The sequence below is a fragment of the Ictalurus furcatus genome, chromosome 18 (genome assembly GCF_023375685.1).
Source record: "Ictalurus furcatus strain D&B chromosome 18, Billie_1.0, whole genome shotgun sequence".
Lineage (NCBI taxonomy): Eukaryota > Metazoa > Chordata > Actinopteri > Siluriformes > Ictaluridae > Ictalurus > Ictalurus furcatus.
This window is the reverse complement of record NC_071272.1, coordinates 20,119,108-20,144,447: the sequence shown is the minus strand read 5'-3', so window position 1 is coordinate 20,144,447 and position 25,340 is coordinate 20,119,108. Positions and strand designations below refer to the sequence as shown.

Sequence of the window (25,340 nt, the reverse complement as noted above, 5' to 3'; positions counted from 1 at the left end):
CAATGTTTAATTAATTCTTACTAACTGGATCACATTCAATATACATTTCAGAGATTTATTTTTATTTATTTATTACTTTTTTCCTCCCAAATTCACACAGATTAGGAATTATGGACGTCTGCCAGACAGTCGAGCTGCCCGTTTAAGATAACAGTAATTTAATTGTAAACCTTTCCAGTTGCTTAGATATGAAATTAGAAATGTTTTTAGGTTAGTCTCCCACACACACTACACAGGACAAGACCATGGCTATCATCTTCGAAGAAAATAAATAAATAAATAAATACAACAAAATAAAATATGCTATATCCTAGTTAAAAACTTTATTCTACATATTTCAATGAAAAGCTCACCAAAGTTTAACCCAAAGCTGCTCGGATTTTGAGCTCGCCTAGTTTGTCGTTTTCCCTCTTTGTTAAATATGGGAAATGAACCCTTGAGTTATCTTGACAAAACGTTATTCTCATGAAATCGCTCCTAAATTTCATTCACAGTTGACTGACAGCAGGCACTGACCTCCTGCTGCTTAGTGACCGTGTGGTAAAATGTTTTAACACAACTCGTACCTAAATACTGGGGCATGACTTTACGGTCATACCTTCAGAACGTCAAGAGTGGAAAACCAAGGTATGAGTTTTATCATTGTACTAACGTTTGACATTTTAGCCTGATTTCAAGATATATTTCAAAAACTGAAGGCTTCCCCTTGTGAAAGTATTATGTCAAGAACATTCACTGTAATCCCTTGAGATAAAGGGAAAATATTGAGCTGAATTTATGAACACTATATACCGTACTACAGAATATGGGAATTACAATGATATTAATTAAATTTACATTTACATTTATTCACTTAGCAGACGCTTTTATCCAAAGCGACTAACAAATGAGAAAAATACAAGCAAAATAAATAAGGTTCTAAGTTTCCACCGAGAGCCACTGAGACACTGACCTGAATAAAGTACTTACAGAAGAGAATGAATGAATTGTAGTGATTTTTGTTTGTCTCAATTGTGTGTGAAACCCCATGACCTCAACCATTAATGACGGTATTGAAGGAACTAAAATATTGATCTTCACTGTAGAATGTTCTGAGAAGAGCTACTGTCCCGGAGAGCTGTGGAGGTCAGTTTGATGTTTGTGAAGAGAGAGACAGATCACTGTGAGGTGATCAACGTGGTGCACATTACACATAAAATATGTCATATGGAACCATGTGGAGTAAAATCTAAATCTCAAATAGTCACAAGTATGAGATTTAGATGAAAGAGACTTGTAAGAGAGTCATTGTGTTTATTTCATTGTTTTCAGTGTACATGTTTAATAAAGACAGTAATGAACAGGCAGCCGAAAAGGGACACGGTTGAAGCCGACAGAACCACCACTATCACGCTACCGGCCATATTGACCAGAGCTCCGAGTCCAGCTCCCACTATGATCTGAGCTAACTGCACCATACAAGTCAGAGCTGCGCAGTCCATTCCCGTCCCTCTGCTCTGCAGAGATTCGTCCTTCCCACTCTGCTTCCTCTTCTCCTGCAGGACAGAATGGAAATCATCATTCAACATTAATTAAATGTATTACAGCTATAGCAAACAAATACACAAAAAAAATACATAAGGTTATAAATGTTTTATTGCCATACTTTCACTCAAAAAAGAAAAAAAAAATCAATATTATGACAAATTATTACGCAGATTATTTTATTAAAACACTTTGGTCATAGAAAGAAAAAATATATTTTTTTAACTCAGCATTTAATTAAAAGTACGTCCTCGTTTTATTTCTACTGAATTATTCTGAAATCCTTTCAATTGTTTGATTAATTTTATTTATTTTATATTTGTTTTATTTTGCTCTATATTTGTATATTTTGTAACACCTTAAGTTTGGTTTTGGACTTATATTTCACTTTATCTTTGAGTTTATCCCATGCATATTTTTATTTGATCCTGTGCATTCTATTATAACCTTTAACATTGATTTTTTTTTACTACGTCAATGTACAGAACTGTGATCTGTGATAAATATGTACAGTTTTACATTTACATTAGATGATCAAATATTTGCTTGTCCAAATATGTCAAAAAACAAACAATTTCCATAGGGTGTACTTATTTTTTTTTTCCACATGATCGCAAGGTAACAGGAATGTTCTGTAGACCTTCCAGCAAATGTAAACGTAACTATAAACTGAAAAAGTTTCCTCACACTACCTCAGTGTAGATTATTTCCCTATAATACCACAGCACAGAGTGTTTTATTCCTTATATAACAATCTTTTTATGCATCAAAAAGCAAAACCATTTCAACCACACCATATAAAAAAGTGAAAATAAAAGGACTTTCGATCCAGCATGACCGCAGTGAGGTTTGAAGGAGAGGAATGTCATGTAAGGATGGTGCGCCTTGTCCTTGATTCAGCTGTCAATCATTTCAATAGCCATGATTTCTCCCCTCTACTTTCTCTGAGCACAAGAACGATTGAATGTGAATCTGCGCTGCTGCAGTGCACATCTAAGAATGAGATGTTCCAGTCAATGATGCATCTAGGTTCAAGGAATATCACTGTGACAAAGCAATCTGTACTTCCACAGTTGTATATAATGACTACACACAATCGCCAGCACACGCGCTATCAAGCCCAACTGCCTCCAGTTCGGCTTTTATTCTGGCATGAATTAACTGCCCACGTTTCCACCACACACACACACACACAGACACACACACACACACACACACACACACACACACAGACCTCCTCCTCCTTGTGGTACTCTGAGATCAGGTTGAACGGGATGGTGTAAAGTGTGCTGGACATCACGCCGAACACACAGCACAGTGTCAGCGTGGAGATGATATTGGGAAACAGACCAATCAGACTCGTGCCCAGTCCAAACACAAAGTAGCCCATGAAGTAGAGACCCTTCAAGCCAATGTAGGGCAGTAGCAGCCTCTGTATGTCTGCACATGCAAAAACAAACACATCATAGCCATAATCAAAGAAGCAATAGGCAAAAATAAATATACAGAATATCCCCATAATCCCAAATGTAGCTGGTCAGCCAAGTCATGTGAGTGTCTCAAGTTTGCTTCTTTAGTTTTGCACTGGAGCTATGAGGCTAAAGTAGGTAACAGGTAATACGTTAGCATCATGCTTCAATTTGATTTAGATTTTTAGCTTATATGGCGCATCTGTCTGAGCTGTTACTACAGAAACAATAACGTATTATAATCAGCGCATTAATATTAACCCATCGTTCACGTTACAGCCGGAACTACAGTCTGAGCCGTGCTGTTCTACAAAAATAATGACCAATCCTCTGACCAATTACATTCAATCATTTAGATTCAACTGTGCTGTGAGATATATATATATATATATATATATATATATATATATATATATATATATACATACCATAGCACAGTTGAATCTAAATGATTGAATGTGATTGGTCAGAAGGTTGTTCATTATTTTTGTTGATCATTTTATATATATATATATATATATATATATATATATATATATATATATATATATATATATATATATATATATAAAATAATCAAGGAAGTGGATTGTTTTCCTTCATCAGTATGTCCACAAGTGTTTTATTTCTCTTTTATCACAGCAATTGGCAAAACAATAAAAATATTCTTTATTAAAGAATCATCTTTCAAGTAAAAAATAATAATAATTTTAGCTTAATTTAATGCCGTGGAACAGCTGCAAAAAAACAAGTTTGCTCCTGTTATCATCGACGTTATAGCAGTTATAACAGTTGTTATAACAGTTGTTCCCTGACCAGCCTCTCTTTTTCTAGTTAATAAGGCAAAAAATGCATTTTGTCATGTTACAGAGAAATTTTAGTACTAATATAAAACCATAACACTTTTAAGATATGATGTCCTCAGAGTGCAAACACCTTCATTAATGAGAGATTGAGTCATTCATCGTGTCACGGGTACAACAAGATTGAGCTTTCTGGACAGTCTAAGCCCCACTTTAACCTCACAGCTCCAGCGCAAAAATTAAAGAAGCAAACTTCAAACCTCAAACATGTCTTAGCTGATTGACTTTGTAGTGCGCAAAGGTGGTGTTGCTTTTTTTTTTTTTTGGCTGAACTTTTGTTTTGCAAATCTGTTTTAGATATAATCACCGCTTCTCCTTTTGATGAATGGCAACTCCAATTCTCTTATCTCTCAAAAGAGATCCCTTTTAATGTATTCTGTGCACACATTAGGAGAGCAGTGACAGATCACAGCAAGGTAAATACTCACAGGAATAGAGAGCAGAGGACACAGCATTGATGCACAGCCCCCAGCAGCCCACCTCCACCCCTCTCTCATAGGTAGCATATGCGGTGGTGTTATGGGGAGCATACGGGTTTCCCTTATACACAATCTGCAAGAAGAAGTAACACATATGACCAGAAATTTAAGAGCTATACAATGTATTGTGTGTTACCAAGTGATCAAAATATCTAAATGCAGGGAAGGAAACAATAACATAATTCATAAAACCCTACCGAGATTTATCATGGCTCTGAAAAAAAAAAGGATGTCTGTGCTCTGTACTTGAATTTCTAGGTTAAGTGGATTTATTGACACAATGGAGTGTTGGTTATCTGACACAATCCTAGACTTTTGTTGTCTTTTGAACAAAACTCATTTGTGCTGGCATGACAACAAGTTCTAAAGCTCCAAACCTGCTCAAGAGAAGGTTTATTCAATGTTAACAAGAGTAGATTATATATATCGATGTAAAATTGTGGCCTAGTTCATTTTGGTTCATTCATACACTTAATTTAATGTAATAACTGAACAATAACAAAAAAAAAAGGTTACAAGTTATTGTTGGGGCTAGTAAATTTCTGTTAGAGACACACTGACATACTGCCATGGTATATCATGAAATTATTGTAAGAGAACTCTATTTTGCACATATGTTGTTTTTTTCTTGTTGTTGGGATGGGTTGTTTTTTTTTTTTTTTAGTATTTTCTTCCATGTGGTTCTTACATTTAGTTTGTGGTAAACTGTATGAACATTTTGTTTAAATGTAATAAAAAGAGCACAATTTTATTAATTCTAGAGCTTGAAATACCAAATCGCAAGTATGTCTGCTCTGTTATGTACATCTTAGATAACCTAATAGGCAGTGGTGGCTCAATGGTTAAAGGCTCTGGGTTACTGATCAGAAGGTCAAGCCCCAGCACTGCCAAGCTATCACTGTTGGGCCCTTGAGCAAGGCCCTTAACCCTCAACTGCTCAGTTGTAGAAATGAGATAAATGTAAGTCTGGATAAGAGTGTCTGCCGAATGCCGTAAATGTAAATGAAATAGAGCTATTCCTATACAGCTTACATGTGCAGTCAAATAATGGAATGAACCTGATTGCAGCAGGATTGCACGGTATACCGGTACTACAGTAGTATCGCGATACTAAAGCCTCAAAATACCGCCGATGCAACTGTATCGTCAATAAACTAGCACCTTAAGTAATGTTGTATGTGCGGCAGTGAATACTATTTTCGCTAAAACAACACATCTCACTGCTTTTGCAGAATATAAAAGCACTTCAGTGACACTTCAGTCAACCTAAATTCTTTACCTTAATCTTTAAAGATGACCTGTTTGCTACCGAGCGAGCTAACGTTGCGGTAACCGCCGTGTGTAAATACTACAATTAGCCTTGTTTGCTTGTAAGCGAGCTAACGCTATGCTAACCGCTGTATCTGAATACTAAAATCAGGGTTCGTACAAGGTGCTTGAAGTGCTTGAATTTGGCTTTTTGTAATTTAAGTACTGGAAAACCTTGAAAATAGCCATTTTTAGCCATTTTCTATCTAGTGGTGCTTAAAAAGTGCTTGAATTATAAAAAGACAATAAATACGAAATCGTGTTTATTTTCAATAGAACACGAATACAATCTCTTAACTTAAAATATGCCTCCCCGCTGCAACCTTAACTACTTTTCGAAGAAGAGAGTGACTAGTACTGGTCCGCGAGCACGGGATCCTGCTTTCCAGCTGCAGACACACCTCTGTCTGTGGCTATTCTGTTCAGTGAGTGGAGCAGAGAGGAGCAGCACGTTCATTCACTTCTAACTTTCTCTCTGAGTGATTATTTTACATTTAGCCAAAATCACAGCACAGCCCGTCGTTAAACAGATGTAAAGGACTGATATTATATGTTAATTAGCGCATGAGCTCATCTAGCAACGTTTAGCAATCTTCCATTGAAAGTTGCTGGCAACAGTGCTCCTGCCATTCACCTTGACGTTATGGTGAAGACGAAGCAATGCCTGGGAAATTATTTCTCTTGTTTGGAATTTAAAAAGAAGAAATAAAGAATATGTTTGAATGACATCTCTTGTATAATCCTTGAAAGAAAGAAAAAACGTAAGCGAGTTCATTTCCAAATTCAGTTATTTATTCCTAATGTTGTGTTCATTCTTCGCTGAGGACAATTTCCATTTGCATGAATTCATTCTTCTAGGGAACAATAGATGAAATATGTGGCATATTGAATTCGATGCTGGACGACTGTATGATTGTTCTTGAGTTTTTCCAATAGCCAGGTCTGTCTGTTTTCATTTATATCTATGTATTTCTGTAAATTTGGTTCATTTTGTAGATTTGAATTATGAATTAACATAATATTGCATGGTATCGTGATGCTATTTAGTATTGTAATACTTCAGCTGGTATAGTATTGTAAGATATGGTTATGGTATCGTCACAACCTTATATCACAGTTAAACTGATCTGATATTCAGTACTGTGAAGAAGTCTTGGGCACTTGTCAATGGTGGATTGGCCATCTGCAGACAGCCAGTCCGCCCCATATATTATTTATATATATATATATATATATATATGCATCTTATTTCCTTTGGCGTGGGTAAGTCACCAGCAGCACAGCCCAACTTGGTGGGGAGGGGGCGGGGTTTGTTGTTCATCTCCCTCAAAATATTTCTAATCTCACCCTCTCAAAAATGTCTTTGGTCTGCTCCATTGCGTATCTTGAAACACACCCTCTTTCATGTCTATTTCACACAGGCAGTGACATTGATTTCCACAGATGAAAAAGGGAAGGCGCTGACAGCTCTAGCATTACAGTTCATTCTCTCTCTCTCTCTCTCTCTCTCTCTCTCTCATAAACACAAACTCTCTTTCTCATACTCATAGTCATGCTCTTTCAAATATACACTTTCTCATCCACATACACCCAAACACACACATACACACACACACACACACACACACACACACTCATATGGGGCGCTGTATCATGGCTGACCCTGTGCTCTGACCCCAACTTCCTAACAAGCTGGGGTATGCGAAGAAAAGAATTTCACTGTGCATATGTATATGTGACCAATAAAGATTCATAATAATAATAATAATTATTATTATTTGCCTGTTTTACAAATATGTCTTGATATCTGTTCATTGCTACTTCAAATAAATATGTTTAAATAGCATTTATGTTTCTGTATTGTGTTATATTTTTTAAGCTAGTAAGAGGTGTTAAAAATTGGTCTAACTATGAATGAGCCGGTGTGTTATGATGTGACGTGTTGTGGGCCGGGTGTGGTGGTCCACTCTGGGACGGAAAGTCCAGGGCCACTTTTTGGTCCAAGTTCACGCCTGGCACCTGTGGCAGCACAAAAAGAAAGAAAAGCGCTCCTCACACAACTGTCCCCGTGGTGCTGAAAGAACAGCTCTGTTTCAGCACTACTTCTGTTTTGAACAGCTCGACAGCATGTGGCTACATAAACACACACGGCTGGCGGCTAATGATCACAGCGGCAGTTCTCCACCGTCCTGCATCCTCCCGACGGGAGAGTGTAAAAGGGCTCTCCCCCACATCCAAGTGAGCTACTGCTTCCATGACCCTGCTAATCCCTTTCTCGCTGTCTCCTGCAGAAGAAACTGGATCAGAGGAAGACTACGCTTCCTGCCTGCATCTCCAAAAACCCCTGGTTACTATTTTTTCCCCCCATTAATTTAATGGTCATCTATTTGGAGACCCCAGCAGAGATATTCTGCCCTGTGCACAACACACAGTCAATACGGTCTATACACAGCAGCAAATTTATTTAATTCATTCAATTAATGAATTTCAGGCCAGTTTGTATAGAAATAGCATTTAAATATGAGCTTATTTTGGAACTCAGTAGGGCATTCTTTAGGTCGAGCTATTAGAGCAAAAAAAAACAAAAAACAAAAAACAAAAAATGATACAAAAAAAATATAGTGTGCCTTATCGGTTAAATATGGATAACGTAGTCATATACAGTTACATCCGTAGTTGGAGTTTAAATGATTTGTTTCAGTTCAGCCACAAATGAGCTCCATCTCACCTGCCCCATAAAGTCAGTGAAGAAGAGCATGTTGCAGAGGAAAGCAGTCCAGCCCAGCAAGTGGCTGATGCATAGGCAGCGGTAGTGACTGGGCATGTTAATCATGGCAGACAGTAATGATTTCAGAGTCATCCTCTTCTGTACCTGCAACACACACACACACAAACGCAATGGATGGTAAGGTTTCTTAATCAAATCTGAAGCCGTGGCGAGAGTCTGAACATTTATATGCAGAGTAATTACAGAAGGTTAAAAACCCTGCCTAATAACCATGAAAAAATGCTAACAGTTATAGAAAATAATTAAATAATAATACAAGTTATCCAACCGAAACTGGACAGTTGAAGATTGGTAAAAAGCCAGACGATGTTTTTTACAATGTATACGTATATATGTATATATTTGTACAATGTATTCTTCTGCTTTTGTAGCCCATCTGCCTCAAGGTTTGGCTTGTTCTGCTACTGAGATGCGGTTCTGCTCACCACGGTTAGAAAAAAATTGGTCATATGAGTTACAATAGCCTTCCTTTCAGCTTGAATTAGTCTGGCCATTCTCTTCTGACTGCTCACATCAACACATCTCTGCCTGCAGAACTGCGGCTCACTGGATGCGCACCATTCTGTGTAAACTCTAGAGACTGTTGTGCATGAAATTCCCAAGAGATCAGCCATTTCTGAAATACTTAAAAGTCAAAGGCAAAGTCACTGAGATCGCATTTTACCCCATTGTGATGTTTGATGTTAACATTACATTTTTGAGATGTATCTTTATGCTTTAATGCGTTGTGCTGCCAAATGATTGGCTGAATGATGCATAAATGTGCAGGTGTACAGATGTTCCCAGTAAACTAGCCGGGGAGTGTGTGCGTTAGCATTGTAGAATTTTACCTGTCTATACCAGCAGCTCTGACAGTAGTGCAGCTGCAAATCACAGGTTTATTGTATGTAACGCACTCCTTCTAATAGATTGTCTTTTCTATAGTAACGTCTCATTCACAGGGACTTGTGTGCTGGAAAATCCACATTAATCGACTTTTAAAATGTGTGCAATGATCGATTAAGTTTTCTGTGAGGGGACGAAATAGTCAAAGCTAAAACTGTAAATTTAGGTTTTCTGACACAGGAATGTGTTCAGGACAACGCAGTTTACACTTTGTGTTTTCTTGTTTTCTTGGACAACCTGTGCTTCTTTTTCTTTTATTAAATTAAGACAGAAAGAGAGAAGCTGGTTGTACTGTTGTACTCCAGTAATAGCTAGCAACAGCAAACCGCAGCTTATTTATAGCAAGCTATTACGAGTAGATAACCACGTGGGTAATTTCAACCAATGGAAGAATTACAGTCTCCAAAATTGCAAAAACATTCAATTTGGCTAGATTTGATACACAAGACAATCGCTATTTCCTGCACAAGCTGACCATTTTGATTTTTCATCTGCGATCTGGATTCTCTTCATAGAGTATATTAATATATATGAGTGTTTGCTTTTAAAGAGCTTTTCCAAAATGCTCTGGGGAATCAAAAATCCTTGCGAGTTTGTTGTGAGAAATAAAGACTCAGGCAAGCTTCAGGCCATTACCAAGTATCTCCTGATAATAATAAAAAAAGGAAAGTAACTGAAAATATTGGAACGGCAAGGCCAATGCTATTGTTTTCGCTTATACGTCGAAGACATTTGAGTTTGAGATGAAAAGATGAATACGAGACGACTGATCAGAATCTCAGCTTTCATTTCCTCATATTTACATCATTACATTGCACCTTTTGTTTGAACCTACCCATTTTTTCAAGTGATCCAACATATCGGAACATGTTTGTTAAATATTGGTTTGCATCAATTATTGGCACCCCTATGAATTCATATGAGAAAAATATATTCGAAGTATATCCCCATTGATATTTTACATTTGTTTAGTACACCTGTGTGACTAGGAACAGGAAAATGTTCAACTATGATTCAGAGGCCAAATTCCCTTGGTCATTCATCACAATGAGCAAGGCCAAGAAAAACAGTTGAATATAACAATTGTTTGATATCCATGAGAGCAGAGTATTTTTGTGAATTTTTTTGAACAAAAGATCAAAAGCTTCAACAAGAAAGACAATTTTTCACCGCCGCCTTTGCTCATATTTACCAAGGGTACCAATATTAGTGGAGGGCACTGTATTTAGATCACAGGAACTCACCACATAAGCATGTCTGAGTGACATCACTGAAGAAACGGATGTGGTTTAAGGAGGATATTTTCGTGAACCTTGTAATCTCAAGCCACCAACTATGTCTTGGCTGCTCAAGCACATCTGCAGTAAGGGGAAGTATTGTGTGCATTAAATCATTTTTCGTTGAACTGTCACTCGAATATGACACAACGGTTAAACCATTTCATGCTTATCATCCTCTGTGGCTGCTTGAACTGAGAGCCGGAGCTTTATGAAGCAGAAGAAGAGCTCTTAGCGACAGATGGTCTATTGTGTAAGACAAGTAGCTAGTTAATCAGTGAAAACAGAAAATATAACAGCGTACACAAATAGCGTTCAGATGAAGTTACTGGTGATTGTGGTTGTAGGCCGTTTTAATTAGATATTGAATATCCTCGTAGTGCTTGAACAAACACAAACAGCAGCAGTGTACATGTGATTCGCTCAGAGGGCACATTCTGATTGCCATGTATTCCACGTAATAAGGTTAAGACGGATGCAAGTGCATATAAGGGCTTTTAATAAAGAGAGAATACAAATCATGACAACAGCGTGGTCAAAAACAGGCAATGGGTCAGGCGGTCAACAAACAGGCATAGACGAGGCAAGGCAAGAATCGAGAACGAGAAACAAGAAACAAGATCAAAGAACATGAAACAAAAAGAGGAACAGGGTACAAACACTTGGTACGGTGATAACACTCAATACTTCGCAAAGTCGTTGTGTTCAAACAGTCTCTTTATACTGTGGTTGTGAGTGCTGTGAATTTGATGCAGGTGTGCGTGATTAGAATGAATGCGAGTGTTCTGGGAATTGCAGCCCATGGCGGCCATGTTTGTAGGCCGCAGAGCAGGATGGGAAAGGTAGTCACTGGTTTGCTGTGACATGACACTGAGAGATGGAGGTGGTTTCATTATGAGCAAGTCCAATAATATACCAAATTCCCAGCAAGTCACAGTTCGTCACTGTATTTACCTGGATGTGGGCGATGCACAATGCATTGCATGTACCCATGTTACATCCCCAAACAGAATTTCACAATTTGTGCCTCAATATCTAATATGACCAAAATTAATCCATACTTAATCATGACATGATACAATCACATCACCACAATTACACGTCTCTTATGGTCTGGACTGAACTTTTTTTACCTTAGTGGTTCCAAAACGCTTTATACGGGTTCTCATTCAACCATACACACCAATGGTAGCAGAGCTGCCGTGCAAGGCGTTAGCTTGGCATCGGGAGCAACTTGGGGTTCAGTGTTTTGCCCAAGGACTCTTCGGCATGTGGAGTCACTTGGGCCGGGAATCGAACCGCCAACCCTACGATTAGTGGACAACCACCTGAGCCACAGCCCCCCACAGTCTTACCCCACAGTGCTGCTAATTCTGAATTCTGATTGGTCAGCGAGTGTTGAGTAATTTTCGATAACAGCAGCTCTGACAGTATTACAGCTGCAAACAATAGCGTTATATTAATGCACTCATTCACAGGGCAGCACTAACAACTTGCTCACAAGAATTTGTGCGGTGGATGAAGACTGAGGTATTTAACAAAGAAAAATTAGGAGGAACACCTGTACACCTGCACACTCATGCAGTTATCTAATCAGCTAATCCCGTGGCAGCAGCGCAATGAAAAAAATCATGCAGATACAAGTCAAGAGCTTCAGTTACATCAATCATCGGAATAAAGAAAAGGTGTGATCTCTGTAAAATTGATTGCGGCATGGATGTTGCTACCAGAATGGGCTGGTTCGAGTATTTCATAAACACCTGATCTCCTGGGAATTCCCACACAACAGTCTCTAGAGTTTACACACAATCGAGCGAAAAACAAAAAACATTGATGGAGCGACGATTCTGTTCGTGGAAATGCCTTGTTGATAAGAGAGGTCAGAGGAAAATGGCCGAGCTGCCAAGAAAGACATAGTTACTCAAATAATCCCTCTTTACAAACGTAGTGAGCAGAAAAGCATCTCAGCATGCACAAAACATCGAACATTGAGGTGGATGGGCTACAACAGTAGAAGACCTCGTTGGGTTCCACTCCTGTCTGCCAAGAACAGGAGTCTGATTGGCAAAGACTCATCCAAATTGAAGATTTTTAAAAAATCACCTGGCTTTTTTCTATTCTTCAACGGTCCAGGTTCGGGTGAGTCTTTGGCAATTATAGCCTCAGACTCCTGTTCTTGGTGGATATGAGTGGAACCCAACATGGTCTTCTACTGTTGTAGCCCATCCACCTCAAGGTTCGATGTTTTGTGCATGCTGAGATGCTTTTCTGCTCACTACTCACTCACTTAATGGCCAGACACTCCTTCTGACAGGAGTGGAACCCGATGTGGTCTTCTGCTGTTGAAGCCCATCCACCTAAATGTTTGATGTGTTCTGAGATGCTTGTAAAGAGTGCTTATTTGAGGTACAATAGACTTCCTCTCAGCTCAGACCACTCTTGTAATTAACCTCAGATGTATCTCATTAACAGCGTGCTTCAGCCTGTAGACCCTCCCCACTCAGGATGTTTTTGTTTGTCACACCATTCTATGTCAACTCTAGAAACCGTTGTGTGTGGAAAAAGGAGACCAGCAGTTTCTGAAATGCTCAAACCAGCCCATCTGGTTACCAAGCCATGATTAAAGTCACTGAGATGATATTTTTTCCCCATTCTGATGTTCGGTGTAAACATTAACTGAAGCGCTTGGCTTTCATCTGCATGACTGTATGCATTGTGCTGCTGGCATATGATAGAGATAGAATGTGCAGTTGTACAGGTGTTCCTAATAAAGTGGATGCTGATTGAATAATCGTTGATATAATGAAGTTTTCTTTAAGGAGATATTTAATTAGCCTTCATGGAAGAGTCTTTAACATCAATGTACAGTTTTCTGTCAAGGGAAAAGCTTCTGGAGACTTCAGGAACTGGCTAGAAGGAAAAGTATGATGTGCCATTCGTTAATAATTAAACAACTGGTAAAGTGCTGCAATATAAGAGGAATACAACACATATTCCTCAGGACTGCATGTGTTTTATTTCTCATTTTATAAATTTTATTCCCTCCCAAAGCTCAATAAATTCCAATAAAAAGAAGGAGTATAAGAATTTGACAGAGCGATTCAACAGATGGCTCACCTCAATGCTCGGCTGCTGGGAGCTGGACGTGACGGAGTTGGCCTCGCTCAGAGCCGAGAATGAGCGAGGTCGAAGCTCAGGCTCTTTAGTCACGGAGCCATATGTGGGACCATTCATTACTGATGGCTGCAGCAAGGGGGCGTCAGGGACCGAGGGCTCAGTAGGATGCTGCTTTCCAAGAGGCTTCTCAGGAATGCTGAAGAGGTGCACAGTGAGGAAGAAGCCCCAGGTGAGCGCTGAGAAGAAATAAATGACCTGGTACTCTGAGCCCAGCAAGGCTCCCAGTGCAGAATGACCCCAGTCCATTGCACCAGTCAGGTACCCACATGCTCCACCCAGACCTGCAGAGCAACACGACACGGGATGTCATGCTCAGTGAGATAAAATTGTCTTAAAGAGATACAAGCCTCTCTTTTGTGCTAACTAATAACTAATTCAATCTGTCCATTTGACCGTATTCATTATACCCCAACTCTGATGAATTCTGGTTCTGATTGGTCAGAAGGTGTTATATCTGTAAGTACAGTGGATATAAAAAGTCTACATTCACACCCCTTTTAAAATTGTAGGTTTTTGTGATGAAAAAAATGAAACAAAGACAAATAATGTCAGATCATTTTCCACATTTAATGTGATATAGCAACCAACAAAATTCAAGTGAAAAACAAAGTGAAATTTTAGGAAAGGGGAAGAAAAGGGGGGAAAAACTTATAATAACAATAACCTGATTGCATAAATGTGCACAGCTATTAACTAATACTTTGTTAAATTTCATTTTGCTTGTAATACAGCCCTCTGTCTTTTGGGTAAGAGTCTACAAACTTAGCACATGTTTATTTGGCAATTTTATTCTCTCTTCCTTGCACAAATTCTCCAGATCTCCTGAGCACAAGTCATTCCACAGGTTTTCGTTAGAATTTAGCTCTGGGTTCTGACTGGGCCAGTTTCAAAAATGCTGATCTTCTGAAGCTATTCCTTAGCTGACTTAGATTTGTGGCTTGGATCATTATCATGCTGTAAGGTGAAATCTTTCTTCATCTTCATGTGTCTAACAGAGGCTGGCCGGTTTTGTGCCTAAATAGACTAGTATTTGGAGCTATCCATGATTTCCCCTATCTTGACTAGAGCCCATGTCCCACCTGAAGGGAAGGAGCCCCACAGCATGATTCTTCCACCACCATGCTTCACCACGGTCCTTTGGATGATAAACCGTCTTAGTTCTGTGCCAAACGCATCTTTTACAAATGTGCAAAAAAAATGTTCTAATATCTATTTTGCCATATAGTTTGGAGTGATTGTACAGTATATACTGTATGTTTTGGCAAACTTAGGCAGGGTTTTTTTTTTTTTGGCCTCTGTCTAGACACCCTTCCCCATAGCCCAGACATGCGAAGAGTATGAGAGACTGCTATTATATGCAAGGACAGACCAGTACTTGCCAGACATTCCTGCCTTTCCTTTAATGTTGCTGTAGATCTCTTGGCAGCCTCCCTGATAAATTTTTTGTCTGTCCTTTCATCAGTCTTGGAGATACATCCCATTCTTGGTAATGTCACTGTGGTGCCTCATTTTCTCCACTTGTTGATGATGGCTTTCATAGTGTTCTATGCTACATCTAAACTTTTGGAAATGATTTTGTATCCTTCTCCTGATTGGTACCTTTTGACAGCTGATCTTTATTTGAAGTTAATCAGAATCAAATCACCGATGACAGGTGTATGATAATTACTTTTCCCCCCTAAAATTACTTGAATTTTGTTGGGTGCTATATCATGATAATGGTGAGAAAATATCTGACATGACTTATCTTGTTTATTATATATAAACTATATAAACGGTATTAGAAACTGAATTATATTAGGCTTATATCCATTTCTCTATGCTGTGTAACTATCTAAAACACTTAGTACACCAAGTCGGTAAGTTTTTAGACATCTTTAAGCTGACCTGAATGTTTTTACCACTGCGTTTACTTTTTAAACTGCTAACCGGTGTGATTGTTTCTGTATTTACTTTTTAATAAATTGTTTGTGACAGGTTTTATACAGTAATCAGGCACATGGTGGTGTGAGCTTGCTCAGCGGTCTGAGGTCCATGTCCCACCCAGGCACTTAATTTTACAAATCTGCTACAAAATCTGCGAGCACAATGTCTGGCTCACATTTAGAGAAGGATAAGCGACAAACATGTAAGTGTTACTGCACATTACATCAGGTCTCCTATATAAAATGTATAAAAAGTTTAGCAAATTCTGTGAGAAAAGACTAAAAGAGGGGAAATAAAGTAAAGGTAGGATTCAGATGCATAATATACATACAGTATGTTAAGTCAGTGACTTCATTTCAGAGGTTACAGCGATATTTGCACCAGGAACGTTACATTTATTTAGATCCAGGTTTATGCAGGTACTTCGCTGAGTGGAAAATCCACTGAATTTTTTTGCTTCTAATTTTTTTCTAATATAGTCTTGGCCAATTCCTACCCAGCAGTTTTTCTCTCCCTGATCATATGACAGCTACCGAGCAAGGAGGGCAAATACTATCACGTGCTTCCTCCAAGACACTTGAAGCCAGCAAACTGCATCTTTTCAAACTGCTGCTTATGCTGTGTCACGGCATAACGCACTTGAAGGAAAGTGCGCATGAGCTCACAGATGGTAGGGATCAGTAGGAGAATGAGAATATGCCACCCTTCCCACACAGCCAATTTTGCGCTCTTGGAATTCCCTCCAAGGATGGCTGTGGCATTCAAACTCGAAATCTCCAGGTAATAGTGTGAACGCTTTTCTGCTGCGCCACTCAGGAGTCCGAACATTATTATTATTTTTCTTTTTTTATGTAAATGCACAAAACAGCCCCAATATGACAGTGTTTCACAATTCTATGAAAATGAGGTATTATGCCGTAAAGCGTCAAATCCAAACGACTGGCTTGAACTATTCCTCTGAACTGTCATATACGGCTAATCAAAATATAAATCTTATGAAAAATGAAACAGATTGTGTGTGATAGGGTTTGTACAGAATCAGATGGTGTTGTGAGAATGCTAGGTCCAGTCCTACCTAGTCATGTGCTGGGATCATGGGTTAAAGCTGAGAGCAACAGCAGTAGCACATGACCAGAGCACATTACTGCAGCTCAATGGTGTGCGTGTGTGTGTGTGTGTGTGTGTGTGTGTGTTTGTAATGTGTGTGTGTTTGTATACACACGTTTAACTTCATGAACAGCATGACATTGTAAAGGTCAGAATTTTTAAACTTTTTTTTTTTTTTTAATAATTGTGTATACTGATGTGCAGTCTGGCAAAAACCTTCAGTTGCGATAACAAAGAAATGAAAATGAAGAGTGCGATCAAATAGCAACGAAGACTCTTTTTTATTATTATTATTTTTTTAGAAAGCCTTAATTTAGACACAGCTCCTTGCTGTTAGAGTATATTTTTGTTCAAAATCTCCAAAGTTATTTTTTAGATGATATCAGCAGGTATTCCAACTATTCCAATAATAATATACGCAAGGCCAAGAAACATCCAGAAATGTATATCTCACCTAAATATTGAGGATGAAGCACTTGGTGACTCAATAATGACAAAAAAAAAGCAAAAAGGTTCTTTCAGAGGGACAAACTATAGAACCGTTCAGGATTCTCATTTGTTTTTCTTGTTACATTTGGTATACGAATGAAATGACACATTTTATTTAAAGAAAGACGTACTCTTGGTGGGAAAAAAAAGTTTCAATCTAGAACTCATGGATTATTGGTTGTCACTCGGAGGTAACCCTTAATAGTTCTGTCTAATCAAGTAGAAAAAATGAGGGTTTTCCTGTAGAAGCTTTTAATGAAGGTAAGAACGCTTAACTACCGAGAAAAACACAAAAACGAATTCGCCTTCTCGTTTTATTCCTCTGACTTCACGACCGTTTTCTAAAGTTTTATGTTTATTTCCGCTTCTCCATGTTAAATACGCTGATGCTAATATCGTATTTCTCATTCCCTGTGTCTCAGTATGATCTCAGAACACACCACTGTCAGCAGTGATGCGCTGTCTGAATCAGTCTGCTTCTCTCTCATCTCTTCTCCTTCACTTCTTCTTTGTACATAAGATGGCCTTTCAATCACAAGACCGAGCTGGTGAAACCTTTCTGAAATGATGCTTATGTAGAGAAAAGCTGATCTAAACGTTTCACACACGTACACATGCATTCTCATTAATAAGGATATGTTAGCTAAGGAGTCATTATTTTCTTTCTATTTTCACTCTTTATGAGCTCACTTTCCAAGACACTTTTGTGTTTTAGGTGTAAATTGATGTGTTCCGTTAGTGCAGGTGTGTGTCCCCGTGACACCCGAGACGTAATCCCACTCATAAATGATCCTGCAGGTTCAGGGTTTCAGAAAAAGCACACGTACTTTATTTAATCTCTTGGCTGATGATTTTCTAATGCGTCAGTATCAGACTGGAGGCTTTACACTCATGTTCAGACAGCACTCCGGCAGAAAGTCTGTGTCAGCAAGATGGCCACAGGCACTTTGTTTACTGAGTGCAAAAAACATGGAAAAGGCTGTGGCAGCGTTCAGCAATTTCACATCAATCAGAAGGGAATGGTGCAAATTTGCTGGAAAACCTGCAAGAGCAACTTACAGAACAAGCAATAAACTTGTGCATGTTACTGTATGTTGCATCATGTCATCTATAGAAAATATTTGGAAATTCTGTGAGTAAGGTACCAAAAAAAAAAAGTGGAAATAATATAATTAAATAAATGACTTATTAAAAGGATAATAATTACAATTTGTCATGTGTTGGAAAGTTGTTTGCATTCAGATTTGGGTTGTGCCGATGTGGCCTGTGTGTAAGTTCACACCTTCAAGATTGCAAGATGATTTTTCATCCTAATTTGTACATTTGAAATTTAACAAGTAGAACTCAATGGCATCAATGGGATTGCCTTCGCCACCGAGGACTAGACGTCCTTTTTGTTACGGATTTATATGCCTCGAATACCCTTAAAATATACTTCAAACAAATAGAGGGGGCTATTGAAGAAAAAACATTTGAGAAATTTGACCTTGTTGTTTGAACTTGTCCCTGTTCTGATCGATTCCAAAACCTAATCAGTACAGTTTCTGGTTAAAATAATCACTCTGTATAAATCCTACAAACATTCAACCTTGAAACATTTTACATACGAGAATCTGGAACAGAGGGACAGACAGACAGACCATGCACATGTAAGTAACATCTCTGGACAACAAACAGGGAGGAAGCTTTTGAAGAAAAACTATTCAGACATTTGACCTTGTTGTGACCTCGCTCTTGTTTGGATCAATTCCAAAATCGAATCAGTTCATCTGCTGGGTACAATGATTATTCCATATACATCATACCAACAATCAATAACGCGTTCTTGAGATTTCGCGCTAATGGTAATCTCAGAGGGATGGCCAATCAAAAAGCTTGGGGTGCCTTCAAACATCTCCACTCACCAGTAAGCAGGGCGTGGTAATGCAGGCCTATCTCCTTGTCCTGGTAAGAGCAGACATCAAACAGGTAGGCCTTCACCGGACCATCTATAAAGTCAGCTGAAAAGTCAAACAGGACCACTCCAAACATGACCACCACTATGGACCAGGTTTTCTTCCAACCCATGTTCTTCACCAGCACTGAAACATGAAACAGAGAAAACATGGCCTCATTTTTAATAATAATAATAATAATAATAATAATAATAATAATAATAATAATACATGCATCCTGATCTAGGACTCTAGTGCCCATCCAAACTACACTAGCATGTAGTTATATTAGCATGCTAGCTAAGTAGCCAGCCATAGAGGTTGCTTATTTATTAGCTTGCTCAGTGTATTTGTTAATATGTAACAAGCTGTTAGATATCAATAGGTATAATAAAATATAAATAAATATACGGTATATTGCAGTAGTCATTTGCTTTACTGTAATGCGGACTTGAGTATGAAGTGTGCAAGTATGAAGCTCCAGGTCTCATGTTTATAATTTGCGAAAAGACAAAAGCATTTGAATTTGTACTTCATATATTTGAATTACATACAAATTACATTACATACAAAATGGCATACACCTCTAAAACGGCAGGTCTTGTGGGGTGTTTCCAGTATGCAGTAGTTAGTCCCTACTAAAAGCGGCCCAAGGAAGGAGAACCGGTGAACCGATGACAGGGTCATGGGCTCCCAAGGCCCATTGACGTGTGTGAGGAGAGAAGGCTAGCCCGTCTGGTCCGATCCCACAGAATAGCCACTGTGGCACAAATTGCTGAAAAAGTTAATGCTGGCTATGATAGAAAAGTGTGGCGCACGGTGGCTTAGTGGTTAGCACGTTTGCCTCACACTGCCAGGAGTGTGCGGAGTTTGCATGTTCTCCTTCCCAGTCCAAAGACATGCATGATAAGCTGATTGACATGTCCACATTGTCCATAGTGTATGAATGGGTGTGTGAATGTGATTGTGCCCTGTGTAGGATTGGCACCCTGTCCAGGGTGTACCCCGCCTTGTACCCGATGCTCCAGGTTGCACGCGACCATGAAGGATACGCGGTATAGAAGATGGATGGATAGAAAGATGTCAGAACACACAGCTTTCCCTTTACCGGAACTAAGGGGTCCAAACCTGTTCCGGCATGACAATGCCCCTGTGCACAAAGCGAGGTCCGTAAAGACACGGTTTGCCAAGTTTGATGAGGAAAATCTCAAGTGGCCTGAATAGAACTCTCACCTCAACCCCAGTAAACACCTTCAGGATGAATCGGAACTCCCTGTATCAGTGTCCGACCTCAATAATGCTCTTTTGTTTAAATAGGAAATTCCCACAGCCACATTCAAAAATCTAATGGACAGCCTTCCCAGAAGAGTGGAGGTTACTTTTGGGCCATATACACTTTTGGCCATAGTGTAGCGCTAAGGATGATGCCCCTTTACTTAAACACACCTGGCAACATCATGGAGAATTTTAACTGAGACAAACACATTTAAGCAATTTTCTGATTACTTTCAAGCTCATATGTAGAATTATGTAACTGCTAATTACACACACACACACACACACACACACACACACACACGTACACACACACACAAAGAAGGGGATTTCACATTCCTAGAGCAGGTTTGGAAAAAGTGCAAGAAAGCCTTACAGAGAAAACAGAAACAAGCCAATTTCTTTCACGTTTTAATTATTGTCAGGCTTACTACAAACCATAACCAGTTTGATAACAATTATAAAATGTAAAAGTACAAACAAGCTACAGCGTCTAAACAACCGGTGGCTGAACTCAACTTATACAGTAGCTAAACTTCAATAATTGAAAGTCTCACCTGATACCAGGGCGTCTCCATTGAGAAACAGAGTGATGCCGATGAGCATCATAACCCCCAGCGTAAGGATATAGGGTCTCCTGCGTCCCCATGGCGAGCGGCAGTAGTCACTGGATGAGCCGATCACTGGCTGGAGGATGAAGCCCAGGACAGGACTAATGAGCCACACCAGGCTGTAAAGGCTTCGCGGGAGTCCCACACTTAGCAAGACGGGTGTGACGAATGCAGCCTCAACAGCGTAGCAGAATTCCCTTCCGAACATCACCATGCTGTGCATGATGAGGCGTCCACGTGACCTCCTTGGAAGTTCCACAGTCCTAAACACTGTCCCGTCCATGGCATCGGCATAGTCACTGTTAGGACCGCAGTCTGTGGACTGGGGCTTCACAGTGGAGGTGCAGCTTCCTAACTCCTGTGGGAACTTGTAGGGCTTCTCTTCTGTCAGTAGAGTCATGATTTAGGCTTTCACAGAGGCTCACAGACCGCTAAACTTCCCCAAATCCCAAAATGTAGACCTGCTGGTATCTACTGCATAACTGAGTGCTGTGTAAGAGTAGTACACGAGATGCGATCAGGACTGAGCAGGAAATTAAAAGCTGCCTGGTTTGGGTGAATGGAAATCGGTTTTCTCGTGTTGCCAAAAGTACGTAAACATGTGACAGATTATGAGCTTAGAAGTGCCCACCCCTCTCTCTCTCTCTCTCTCTCTCTCTCCCTCTCTCTCTCTCTGGCTCGGAACCTGAAAAGTTTAGACTCTTAAAAGTAAAAATTTTTCATCACTTTACCATACTGAGTTAAATTTTTCCCTCATACTGTAAACCCCTCACAAGGTTTCTTTTTGGTGCACATTAAGTTTATCAATGATGTAAAACGTGCTCTCCAATTGGTTCAGACGACTGTGTTTAAGGGAATGTTTAAGAAGAATTTTCAAGACACCATGATTTCTGCTCCAAAATTTGTGCTTTCAGTTTATAATTAATTCTGAGTTTAGGTGTGGATTTAGACGTGCCCTGCTAAGCATCATGAGACCCTGTGTCTGCAGAGAGATCACGTGAGATGCAGCAGTCTGCCTACGTCTGAAAGTCAGATTCAATCTTTAGTCAGGGCATGGAAAACAGGACAGATGGAGTCATTTGGTTTCAAATGCCACATTCCTTGCATAGCACTACACACTGATTCGATACATGGGTTACATATTTTATATTCGTCGATTGTTTTCTAAAAACAGCAAACTCTTCGATGAACAGAAGTAATATGATGATAACTAAAGTTTCTAAAGAATTGAACTAAAGTGCCATTTTACATATTACTTTGGAACACTCTAAAATGCTTGTAGCGACACCTAAAACTTGGTTAATAAATATAAAAATAATGTCCGGGAGATTCTTGAGAGGAATCTGCAGCCATCCACCAGGATGATGAAGATGAGACGTGGGTGGACCTTCCAGCAGGACAACGATCCAAAGCATACAGCAAAGGAAATTCTCAATCAGTTTCCGAGGAAAAAAATCAAGGTGTTAGATTTAAAGACAATATGTTTAGAAGAACGGGTCAAAAATCACACCTGAATACTGCGGCCCATTAATTTCTTCATACAGGAAGCGTCTTGAAGCTGTCATTACAAACAAAGGCTTCTCCACTAAGTATTAAATAAATTTCAGTTAGCATGGTCAGTACTTTTTTCCCCTGTGTCATTCCTCTTTATTACACATAACTTCATTCATGGACTTTAATGTTTGGATTTCTTTATATGTGTGGATTACTTGAGGTAATACCAAAGTCTGGTGAAAATTTCATGTGAATAGCCTCATTGGATATTGGATATTTCCTGAAAAAAAAAATGTTGACGCATTCAATAATTAATCCACCACTGTATAATTGTTGATATGTTGAAGTTGTCTGCAAGGAGCCATTTATTTGACATTTATGGAAGGAGTCTCCAGTGTCAGCACTTTGTAACAGTCAGAGGTAAAGCTGTCACTTTAAGTTTTCCGATACAGGAAACTCTTCAGTTTATTCTTTTCAAAATTTTTGTCTAATTCAAGAGATTAAAAAGAGAATCTGGTGAAGGAACGACTGTTTATAGCCTCTATAATTTTTTGTGATAGCAGGAACTATTTGGCAAAAGAATTTGGCAAACTGATGTGTTTGATGTGTCTTTTATAGGAAAATAATTGACATTCGGATAATAACATTAACTCTGCTTTATCACACCACCCCGTCACTCAAAATCTTACTATAAATGAAAGACCCAAACTGCTATAATCCTTAAACGTATTCCTTACACTATGTATTCATTACATAGGTCATAGGTCATACATTAAGAAATCACTGGCTCGAAATGTAACCTCCATCTTTTTCTATAAACTTAATAGAGTTAATTTAGCATTTATGTGGAATTGTGTGGAAAAGTTTTTCCACTTCAATATTGCATAGCTATGCTACTACGTCTGGTGAATTAATAAGTAAAATGTGTGTCATCAGTGTATAAGTCTTAACAAGCACATTGTGGTCATGCCTTGGAGGAAAAAAAAGCCTCACACCCCAAAACTGAATAAAATACAAAATAGTAAAGCATGGCAAAATCTAAATTTAGAACATAGTACAAAATGTCTAAATGTTTTGGTCAGTTGGTCAATTTTTTTATTTATTATGAGGACATATTATCACTCAATTATCAGAAATTATAAATAAATGCATGTTTTATGACTAATCTAGTTAACAAGTACTGCTAATTCAATATTAGATGGAAAAAAGCTATGTAAATAGTGGCTCAGTCACAATCATTATTTCCATCTCAAGCACTAAAACGTTTCTCATTTCCTAAAACAGAAAATTAGCGACCAATAACTTTGCACCTTACAGATATTGAATTTTGTGAATCAATGAAGAGAATACAGAAAAATATAGAGAGGGGAATATGGACGAATATAGAGACGGGAATATAGAAGAACATAGAGAGGGGAATATGGAAGAATATAAAGAAGGGAATATGGAAGAATATAGAGACGGGAATATGGAAGAATATAGAGACGGGAATATGGAAGAATATAGAGACGGGAATATGGAAGAATATAGAGATGGGAATATAGAAGAATATAGAGAGGGGAATATGGAAGAATATAGAGACGGGAATATGGAACAATATAAAGAGGGAATATGGAAGAATATAGAGACGGGAATATGGAAGAATATAGAGATGGGAATATAGAAGAATATAGAGAGGGGAATATGGAAGAATATAGAGACGGGAATATGGAACAATATAAAGAGGGAATATGGAAGAATATAGAGACGGGAATATGGAACAATATAAAGAGGGAATATGGAAGAATATAGAGACGGGAATATGGAAGAATATAGAGACGGGAATATGGAAGAATATAAAGAGGGAATATGGAAGAATATAGAGACGGGAATATGGAAGAATATAGCGACAATGTGATATCTCACTAATGAGGGGTTGAATGGAGGTATGATTTATATGGAATTATCATTGTAACTAATGATTTTGGAATTGATCCCAACAAGGTCAAGGTCACAGCAAAGTCAAATGTCTGAAATAGTTTTTCTTCAATAGCTTGAGCTTCATGTTCATCATACAGAGATGTTACTTCATGGTCAGGAACTCAAGGCCCATTTTCTGGCTATTTACATTTTTTCCCATTAGTCTTTCTGTGTATCCCTCCATACATCTGTCTGTCCCTGCACTCATCTGTCAGTACAGTGTGAAATTTCAAAAATGAGTGGCTTAATGTTTGTAGGATTTATATGGAACTATCATCATAACTAATAAATGGACTGATTAGATTTTAGAACCGATCCAAGCAGGATCAGATGAGTCAGATGTGTGTATCCAAGTCAAATGTGTCAAAGGTCAGTGAACAACTGGCAGAGGGAAAAGGCACAGTGTGGCATCTGCTTCAGAGAAGGTCAACTCTTATTGAATTACCCTGCTACATTGCTACACATCATGCAGAAAGGTTTAAAGAGTGATGTCACTCAATGCAACTTCTTAAAGTGGCAGCTACTAGCGAATAAGAACTACTTTTTGTAAATAATTTTAACACCACAGCGTAACCCCTGGATTTTTTGGGTTTCGCCACATCAGTATTGGCATACTCGAGGAGTAAATTATGATTTTTTTTTTTTTTTGGTACTCAAACTCGTACTGTGTCTGGGGAAAAAAAGGTATTGATACATCCCTAAAAAAAGACAAAACAAAAAGACAGATGGTTGCTGATCTTTACAAATAATATGAAATACCAGAACAATTGAACAT

At 38.6% G+C, this 25,340-nt stretch overlaps 1 protein-coding gene across 1 annotated transcript; it reads right to left on the bottom strand.

Annotated features, from left to right (window-relative positions):
• Positions 1-81: 81 nt before the first annotated feature.
• Positions 82-22,011, bottom strand: slc45a2 (solute carrier family 45 member 2). The gene is made up of 7 exons (XM_053649070.1): positions 21,059-22,011; positions 19,197-19,373; positions 13,711-14,051; positions 8,372-8,515; positions 4,285-4,408; positions 2,759-2,964; positions 82-1,535 (listed from the first exon to the last, which is right to left on the bottom strand). Exons 1-7 carry the CDS (start codon positions 21,510-21,512, stop codon positions 1,308-1,310), a joined length of 1,674 nt encoding a protein of 557 aa, XP_053505045.1. The 5' UTR covers positions 21,513-22,011; the 3' UTR covers positions 82-1,307.
• Positions 22,012-25,340: the final 3,329 nt, after the last annotated feature.

What these genes read in the sequence shown, in the direction of transcription:
- slc45a2 (XM_053649070.1), bottom strand. Translation starts at nt 21,512, where the DNA reads ATGACTCTACTGACAGAAGAGAAGCCCTACAAGTTCCCACAGGAGTTA. An exon ending in TGGAGACGCCCTGGTATCAG is followed by an intron (nt 19,374 to 21,058) that starts GTGAGACTTTCA and finishes TTCATGTTTCAG; the next exon opens with TGCTGGTGAAGAACATGGGT. An exon ending in CCCAGCAGCCGAGCATTGAG is followed by an intron (nt 8,516 to 13,710) that starts GTGAGCCATCTG and finishes TGTGTGTTGCAG; the next exon opens with GTACAGAAGAGGATGACTCT.